The sequence below is a fragment of the Myotis brandtii genome, unplaced genomic scaffold (genome assembly GCF_000412655.1).
Source record: "Myotis brandtii unplaced genomic scaffold, ASM41265v1 scaffold902, whole genome shotgun sequence".
Lineage (NCBI taxonomy): Eukaryota > Metazoa > Chordata > Mammalia > Chiroptera > Vespertilionidae > Myotis > Myotis brandtii.
Genome location: NW_005371709.1, coordinates 264,382 through 273,144, shown reverse-complemented (window position 1 = coordinate 273,144; position 8,763 = coordinate 264,382). Strand labels below are relative to the sequence as shown.

Here is an 8,763-nt window from a genome sequence, read left to right as displayed (position 1 = left end):
GTCGGGGCGAGGCGGTTCGGAGAAGCGAGACCCAGGCCGGGACAGCAGCGGCGGGAGCAGAGCATGGAACAGCGCTCTGGCCGGGCAGGTGAGAGCCTGGAGAGACCCGTCCGCGCCGTCGGCCAGGGGGTTGGCTGAGAGGGATGGGGGCAGCCGCGCCAGGGGCGGACTCCACTTCCCCTTCTCTCTGTGCTTGACTGGTGGCGCCTCTGTAGTGGCTGGGGACTGGGCTCTGTGGCGTCTTCCCACCACGGGGGCCTCCTGGGCTTTCCTGCCCACCGTCCTCTAAATCGACTTAAAACTTTCCGTCCAGAAAAAGTGAGTTACAACTTCTCTTGGCCTCTTTACAGAACCTGGCATTTCCTTTCCGTTGCGCATTTAGGACTTTATCTTTCCACTTGCCCTCGGTGGAAATATTTTGCACAACTTTCTCCGAGTTGGGAGCACTGGGAAGGCCTTAGTTTCTAGTGGGAACTGCTTGTGGGTATGCGTGCGTGTGTGCTAGTGGACGGGGACTTGCTGTGTGCATGTCAGTGTGCACGTGTGGGTAGGTTTTGTGTATTTGAATAGGAGCCAAAGTGTAAGCACTAGTGTGTGTGCCTAACACGTGTGGAGAGAAGGCTCTGCCCTCCCCTCAAATAAAAAATTCCAGGGAGGCCTGGGACCAGGGGAAAGGTGGCAGGCCCCAGGGGACCCAGGTGGGGAGAATGTGAAGCTGCTTACCCAAAAAGTGAAGGTTGTGGAGGGCTTCTCTCTCTCTCTTTCCCCCCTCCTCTCCCTCTCCTGCCAACTCAGCTCTGTCTGCCCACGAGGTGCACTGGGGGTAGTTCAGGGTGGGAAGCTAGGGACCCAAGTTTAGTTTTAGATTGGAGGGGGGCAGGGGAGAAGATTGGATCAGGTTTCCAAGAATGTTCCATAATTCCACAGAGGTCAAAGGCTAACTCTAGCCTCACTCCTCCCTTTCCTCAAATCTTCTTCTTCCCCCCCCCCCCCCCCCAACTCAGGTTCTGTTCTTTCAGCTGATAATGCAGTTTCCACCCTCAGCATCCCCCTTCCTCTAGGTTCTTGGCCCAGTCCCTGGGTTGTCTCCATTCCCCCTTGGGAATGGCACCTGGGCCCCCCAGGAGTGTCAACTGTGGCCTCCTGGGCTTTTAGGGCTCTGGGCCACCCCTCTGCACCAGAGGTTTAAGTAGGGAGATCAATAGCAAACAGTTGTAATGATCTAATTAATTATGGCAAAATTAAAAGCGAGTACAAAATCAATCTCTGATGGTGTTGAAGATGGAATTCAATTGAGAGCCCATCTGTGCACCCCCTCGACCGTATAAATATGCAGCCCAAGGACAGATCTAATGGCTGGGCCTTTCTGGGAACCTCTCTCCCCCTCTCCTCCTCTCCTGCACCCGGCTTCTCTCGCCCTCACTCTGTCTGGATCTATTTTGTCCCCTGCCCCTATTCCTCCTTCTTGCTCTGTCCTGTCTGCTCAGTCTCCTGACACTCCCACTTTTCCATGTTCCCCTTTGGAAGGCAGCTCTCCCTGCCTTACAGGCCTGGGGTGCCTGGACCTGCTTCCCACTCCCAGAAGACGGAGCTTCTCTCCAGCGCCTCAAGGAGAAGACAGAGCGGTGGGAGGGGGGGGCATCCTTGACCGCCGGTCAGGGCCCTCATCTCAAGTTTCCTGGCGCTCGGGACACTCCAGAGGGGACCAGGGCGCTTACCCGGTAGCGGCTCTCCCGGCTGGCGGGACAGAGCGGCCAGGAAGACTAGCTGCGCATTGCATTCCCTTCCCCTTCGCTCTTTTCCCCGCTTTTATCGGTGGGAGGATCGCATTCCCGCCAGTCGCGGTTTGAGGACGGTGGGGAGGAGCTGTGGAGCCGGGCCTGAGAAGAGCTGTTTCTCCAGAAGGAAGTCGCTGTTCCCATTCAGGAGGCCCCGCCGAGCTCTGGAGTCCTCCACCCCCGGAGCCGCCTTCTCGCTTTCTCTGTTCACTGCCCCCTCCCGCTCCTCTGCCCTCACCTCTTTCAGACACAAGCCTGGCTGCGGCACAGCTGCCCGGGGCCTCGCGTCGCCCTGACGGCCCCCGCGTCCCTTTCGGCTCCATCCAGCTAGTTCAAAATGACAATGACACGCGCGTGCGAGCGCTACTGCCAAAGACGCCCTGGCGCAACCGCCGCAGCCGGGTTTGCGAAGGATGCGGGTTTTATTCAGTGGCGCTGAGCCTGTTCCAGAGCAGCGAAAACCATCAGAAAAAGGGGGAGGACAAGGAGTGGGGGAGAGAATCAGCATCTAGGTCAGCTACGGTCAGACCACCCAAAGCCCCAGAACCATAAAAACAAGACCTTTACTTAAGGTCCTTATTTTACTCTTGTGGCCTGTCCCAGCTGGCTCTCAGGCTCCCTGTCACTGCCCCCGGCCTCTCTCTCCTGGAGCCTGCGCCCACTTCCCGGCCCACAGTGAGTTCCCAGGGTTCTTCCTGCCCTCCGAGACCCCTCCCACTCCCTGGTCCCGCCGCTGGGCTCTCAGCGCCCGGGGGAGACACAGCCCGACGCCTCCCCGCTCTCTTTCGCCAGGCCTCCTCACCCCGTTATTAATTGCTGTGTTGACCTGCAGGATTGATTGGCGGCCCCTCTGGATGAGGCTGCGAGGCCTTGGCCTCAGAGCAGCCACGCAGCCCAGGGCAGAGGGAGGAGGGGGAGGTGCTGGCTATGGGTCTTGAGCTCCTAACGCAGCCCCGCCTGGGACACAGCTGTTTGCCTGGACACCCTTCTCCACCCCCTGACACACACACTTTTCACACACCCTTACAACACTCACACACACACTCTCACGACCCCCTCGCCAAGGAGACACAAGAAAGTCTCCTTAAGTGATTTAGAAATGGAAAGAGGCTTCCTCCCTACGTTAGTCAGATTCTCCGATACATTCGTTAGCCCCGGGTCTAGACCTCCTCGCCCGGCCAGACGTGGCGGATTGAACTGCTAGGACCCGGGCATTATTCCGTCTGAGATTTACTTTGCATCTTTTTTCCCCCCAGGAACACTGACCGAAAAGTTACATATCCCTGGATGCGGATAACCCTTACAGTCTCAAACCAAAGCACTTTCCCCAGAAAGAGCCAGTGCCCTGACTCCTGAGAGATTCGGTTCAGCCCTTTTGTTTCAAGTTGGGAAGGGTGGGGGGGACGGCTCTGGACCCCAAAGGGCGGAGGGTGGAGGCTTGCAGCCGCCGGGGCAGGGGTCTGAGCCCAAGCGAAGGACTTTCCCCGCCTCCCCCGCCTGCCTAACTCGGCGCCCGCTTTTGCGTTCTCTCTCCTCTCTCTCTCTCTCTCTCTCTCTCTCTCTCTCTCTCTCTCTCTCACACACACACACACACACACCCCACAGCAACACTTCCTGCCCCGACCCCAGGCCACAGACCCACCGGCAGGAACCCCAGCAGGAGTGAGCCCGGGACCTGGGCTCCAGGCTAGAGTGGGCGGAGGCTGCAGAGTGGACTGACCTCGGCCGGTCCCCCGAGAGCCCTCTTCTTCTTGGTTCTCTCCCTGTCTCACCAGCCCCTCTCTCCCCCGTTTCTCCCTCTTCCCCTCCGCTCCGGTCCTTTGTCTGCAGCCACTTCGCAACGCCAAGCAGCCCGTCCCCGCCTGGGCGGCCCTGCCCTTGGCTTCCCAGGGCCGTAGGCGGGTCTCCCCTTCCTTACCGCTCCCGGCTCTGGCGCGTTCTCCGCCCGCTCCTCACACCCGCACAGCTGCTGGCAGAGGAGACGGGGAGGGCGGGCGCCGCGGAGGGATCCGAGAGTAGATTTGGTGCTTGCTCTCAACTCCGGGACAACTCGGCCCTCGGGCTTCTCCCGCCTCTCCCACTGTTCCTTGGCGCTGCAGAGCCCCGCGCCCTCGCCCGCCTGTGGCCCCTTGCTTTCCTCGGACTCTGGCTGTGGCTATTCCGCTTCCTCTGATCAGCTCGGCCTCTGGAGTTGCGCTCCCCCTGCTCAGCACTGAGTTCCCCTTCGGCTGCCCCGTGGCTGCCCCGTCTACCGCTCGCCCCCTTACTTCGCAACCCCCCTCGTCGGGTGGACTTGCCGGGTAACGCCTGGGACGTCCAGGGCCCGCCGGCACCGTCTCCCTACACCACAGCCAGGTTAGGCTGAGGGCTCAAGGCCTGACTGAGAAGAGGGTTAATCATTACTTGGGCACCACACTCAGCCTCACTGGGACTCTCTCACCCCGGCTTGGGGAGGAACCTGGGAAGGGGTACTTGGCCAGGCGGGAACCTCGACTTTTCCCAAATTAGCTTCCGCAGGCCTTCCAGAGACAGGTGCCTTCTCCATGCCCTCCGCACCCCTTTCACGCCCTTTTCTTCCCCGCCCCTCTCCGCCTTCCACGCCTCCCCTCGGCCAGGCCTCCCCGCACCATCTCATCTCCGCTCTGGCGTTGGCAGGTTGACTGCAGGTCCTGGGAGGACCAACTTGCTTTGTTTGGAACCGGACTGGACGGGATTTCCTTCCCCAAATTTCCGCCAACGGGCCAGCTCCTCCCGACGGTTTTGGCAGATTGGCCCAAAGGGGACCGCGCCAGAGGCCACAATTAACCCGGCTGTTCGGGTGAGGGTGGGGGTGGGGGTGGGGAGTTTAACTGATCCTCAAGCAGCTGCGCTAGTGTAGTGGGGCAGGCGTGCAGGAAGAAGTGGTAATGGAGGAATGGCAGGAAAGAGAGAGAGCAGGGTGGGAAACATGTACGGGGTGTGGTGTGGTTATGGGAAAGGAAAAAATCCTGAAAGGGAAGAACCCTGGAAGGGAGACAGTGAGGGATCTTCTAGTTACCTTTATAGGATAGAAGTTGTCTGGAAAATACCACCCCCTGCCTTGCCTAAGTGCCCAGCCCCCCCCCCTTCCCTCTTCGTGCAAGATTAAGGGTTCAGAGAGCCAGGCACTTATTCCTTCTTCTACTATGGAAATGTTTGGTTTGTAAGTGCTTTCCTATTGGCTAGCTCCATAGAGTAGGCAAGACAGGTGTCATTATCCCTATTTCACAGGCAAAAAGACTGAGGCTCAAAGAGGCCAAAGGACTGTGCAGGCGGCGGCCGCTGCTCCTTCCCGTGGGCTCTGGGGTGAGTGGTCCCTTTAGCCGTTCAGAGGTCCATGGGTGTCTGGGTGTGGGTGTGTGTGAAGGGACTAGACTGTGTCCAGGTTTGACCAGGGCCTCACTGCACCCCCACCCCCATCCCCCAACTTGTTCTCTGTTGGGCAGAACCCTCCACTCCTAGTTTAGACCTGTCTCGACTATTTTTTCTGCTCCCCAGTCCGGTGGCCCACCAGCGGCAGCCACCTGGCAGGCCCGTGCCACTAAGAGGCGGCTTTGGTGGCCAAGTGGCTTGCATTGTCGTTTCCCTTCAAAGGGGCTGAGAAGGGCCGGGCAGGTCGCTAGGACCTCTAGAAAGAAGCAGCCGGTTGAAGGGGGAGGGTCCGGGGAGGATAAAGGCGCAGCACGTGCGCCAGCCGCCACAGGACCAACAGACCGAGAGGGCGGGGCGGCCTGTACTCTGGCCCCCCGGGCTTCACGCAGGGAGCCCAAATATCGGGAACAAAAGCAGGAAAAGAAAAGTGAGAGCAGGAGGGAGGGAGGGAGCAAGGGAGGGAGCGAGGAAGCAGAAATTAGGGGGTCTTAGATGAAAAAAAAAGTAGCTTTAGGGGGAATGTGCCGTGGAGTGTGAAATTGCAGCCCATGGTGCTCCATATTGTACCAGAAGCTCTTCAAAAAAAAAAAAAAAAAACAACAACCATCCTCCAACGTGACCAGAGGGCTAGGAAGGGGGAGGGGTGGGGAGAGAACGGGGAGGAGGAGGGGGAAGGGCCGGGCAGGAGCTGGTCAGGCCGAGCAGGAGAGGGGGTCGGATGCGAGCGCCCACTGCCTGGAATCTGATCTCCCAGTGTGCGCCCCAGGGTGCGCCGGGAACCTTGGGGCGAGTGGGCCTCGGGCCGCCCGGGACTTGGGTTGTTAGACGAACTTTTTTCTTTTCTTTTTTCTTTTTTTGTGAAGGTGATGACTTCCAAAACTGGGAATAATTCAGAAAAGGAGCTCAGCTGCGGAGCTGCTGCTCTGCACCACCCTTTTATCTTCCCTCCTCCTCTCTGCCTCTCTTCCCTTCGGACTAGTTTTCCCCCCATCGGTTCTAAACAGCTTCTTTCCCCCCTGAACTTTAATGCATTTAATTTGGTCCTCGCTGTGGGAAGCATTTCCTAGGGAGATACATTTAATTTCGGAATTTCTAATCCCCTCCCTGAGAGGCCGGGGCCCTGGCTCCCCTCGCTACTCCCCAGGAGGCCTCAGGAGTGGAAGGAGGAAGGCAGGCCCGGCCAGCAGGCTGGGGCACAGCTGGGGGGCTCACACTCCCCCAGACCCCCCAGACCAAGCCGCCTTCCCAAACTTCTAGAGGTGGGGTGCCTGGGCCACACCGTTCAGGGCCCATCCTGCGGAGGGGAGGCAGCCACACCTCTACTTTTTCTCGCCCGGTGGAAAGCCCTGGGTCAGGGACTGGGAAACTGGAAAATGAGCAGAAGGATCGCCAAAGAATCGGTGCAATTGGGGGCAACAGACAGGGTTTCCATAAACCCATCCCTTCATGCACAGTCTGCCCAGAAACCAATTTGGGAGTTGGGGTGCTAGTTGGGCGGTTGGTTTGGCTTGGCGGGGGGGTCTGTGCGTTTGCACATAGTAGGGCGGAGAAAGGAGCTCAAGGGGGACTACTGTCTCCTGACTCCTACACCACCCTAGCAGAGCAGGCACCAGGCAACCGGAGACTCAGGCAGCTTTGCTGGAGGAAGGCAGCAAGGGTGGGGGCTCTGGGCGCCAGGCAAGCCTGGCAGGGAAGGGAGTGGAGAAGGCAGAGGAATGGAGATCCACAAGGAAGATTTATTGGGCAGATCAGATGCACAGAGGCGGCTAATGAAGCAAATCCCGAGATGGGTATCAGAGCAACTCCCCAAAAGTTTATTTGCCTTTAAATTTCCGCAGGGAGGCGGGCGCCTTGTTTGAAGTGTAAATGCCCCTGGGTTGGGGGGTGGATGGGCCGCTTTGAAAACACCAGAGAGAAAAGGTTCATTTAGAGGCGGACGGAAAAGCAACCAACCCTGACAGGTCGGAGCCCCGGTTGTGTTTGGGGTTGGGTTGTTTTCTTTCTTTCCCTTTCCTTTTCTCTTTCCTCTTCTTTCTTCTTCCCTTTCTTTTTTTTTTTTTCTTCTTTTTCTCTACTAGGCTCTATAGAAGAAAGGGAAGGACAGGAAAGGGAGCATCAGCGGGAGAGGCCAGCCCTTCAGCCTGGAGCCCCAGGAGAAGGCAGAGCCTTAGCTAAAATCACTAGGGAGCAGGGCTCTTTGACTTTCTAGACCCTGGAAGGGCTGGAGCTAAGGAGGAAGCTGCCAGGGCCTGGCCTGGGGGAGGCTGACCAACTCGTGTAGTGCTGGATGGAGAAGTGGTCCCAGAAGGGGCTGAGGTGAGGTGGGTGGAACTCTGGAATCTCAGGGGCTACCTGGGAATTGGGCTGTCATGGAAAGGTCTTCACTTCTTAGGGGGTACGTGTGAGAGAACTACGTCTAGCATACTTTGTGCATTAAGTCCCCTTCTTTACAAAAGGTGAAAGCGCCTCTTGCAAATGCCTGTTGTCTGCACCCACACGTCAACATACGTGTAACGTAGGGATGTGTCCGGCTGGTTCTAGAAAAACCTGAATCTATGTGTGGTTCTGCCCACAGTCTTGTTCCTCCAGTAGTTCAGCTTCTCAAAGACAACTTCCTGGACCAACACAGGGAGATGGGAGAGAAGGGCTCCCTGAGTTCTGAGTTCTGAGCTCCTATCAATAAGGACCTTTCCTCGATGCCCCCAAACCCCAATTCTGGGTTAATTACCTCCCCGAGAAAGCCCACGCCTGTACCAACTAACACCACCTAAGAGCCTGGACTCCCAGGCCTTTCCCTTTAGACTGAAAGAACTCTGGTTTTCCTTCTTCACTACCCACACGAAGTTAGTGCGTGTTCGTGGGGTTTTGAGGCCAAAGCAAACCCGAGAGCGCCATCTGCAGGTCTCCAGAGGAAGAGACTGACCTTCAGGGCTGGACCCTGCGTCTTCAACCTCCCGCCCTAGGTAATCTGCTTGGCCACCCGAGGGAAGTGGGGTTGGGGGCTGCGAGGGAGGAGGCAGGTGAAGAGGTGTTTTTCCTCTCAGAAGTTACTTAGCAGGTGGATTTAGGGGATCGGGCTCAGGAGGATCTAGGAAGTAGGGTAAATGCTAGGATCCCAGCAGACCCGGTCCCCTAATGAGTGGAGGCTCAGAAACATGTCAGGCTGCGCCTGGCCCTAGCCCCGTGAGAGGATTAAGGGCGCCCCCCCCCCAAAACCTGGGTGCAAGAGGCCCAGTAGGCGTTTCCTCCTGGCGGAGACGGGTGAGTGTAGCCCCTACGTTAGCGGCCGCCTGGGCTCCGCCTGCCAGCGGGACAGCCGGTTCTGCAGGCAGGGGCCAGAGGAGCCCCGAGTCCGGGAGGCTGGAGCGCAGCGCGGGCTTCCCCGAGCCGCCCTTTCACAGACCCAGGGAAGCGGGGGGAGGGAGTGAAGGAGGGAGAGAGAGTTAAAACATCAGCTGAAGTGCCAAGATGATTTATGAGACGAGGGAAAATATTTCATAAAGATCTCCTGGATATTCTGTACTTAACCAGTTAGGAGACAAAGGGCTTCTCCTGCCTGGTGCGTGCAAGCGAGCGGACCCGAGCGAGCGAGGGA

At 58.2% G+C, this 8,763-nt stretch overlaps 1 protein-coding gene across 13 annotated transcripts in view; it reads left to right on the top strand.

Annotated features, from left to right (window-relative positions):
* Positions 1-8,763, top strand: part of PAX2 (paired box 2) — a 90,119-nt gene that overhangs the window by 1,119 nt on the left and 80,237 nt on the right. For 11 of the 13 annotated variants that reach the window (XM_014532715.1, XM_005885347.1, XM_005885339.1 and 8 more), the window contains exons 1-2: positions 7-88; positions 5,028-5,102. The exons of 1 other annotated variant lie outside the window; for it this stretch is intronic. In XM_014532715.1, the coding sequence (XP_014388201.1) occupies positions 64-88; positions 5,028-5,102 (100 nt within the window). In that variant the 5' untranslated portion in view covers positions 7-63. Of the gene's footprint in view, positions 1-6; positions 89-5,027; positions 5,103-8,763 lie in introns of those variants that run through there. One more of the 13 variants, XM_005885345.1, reaches the window with a different exon arrangement.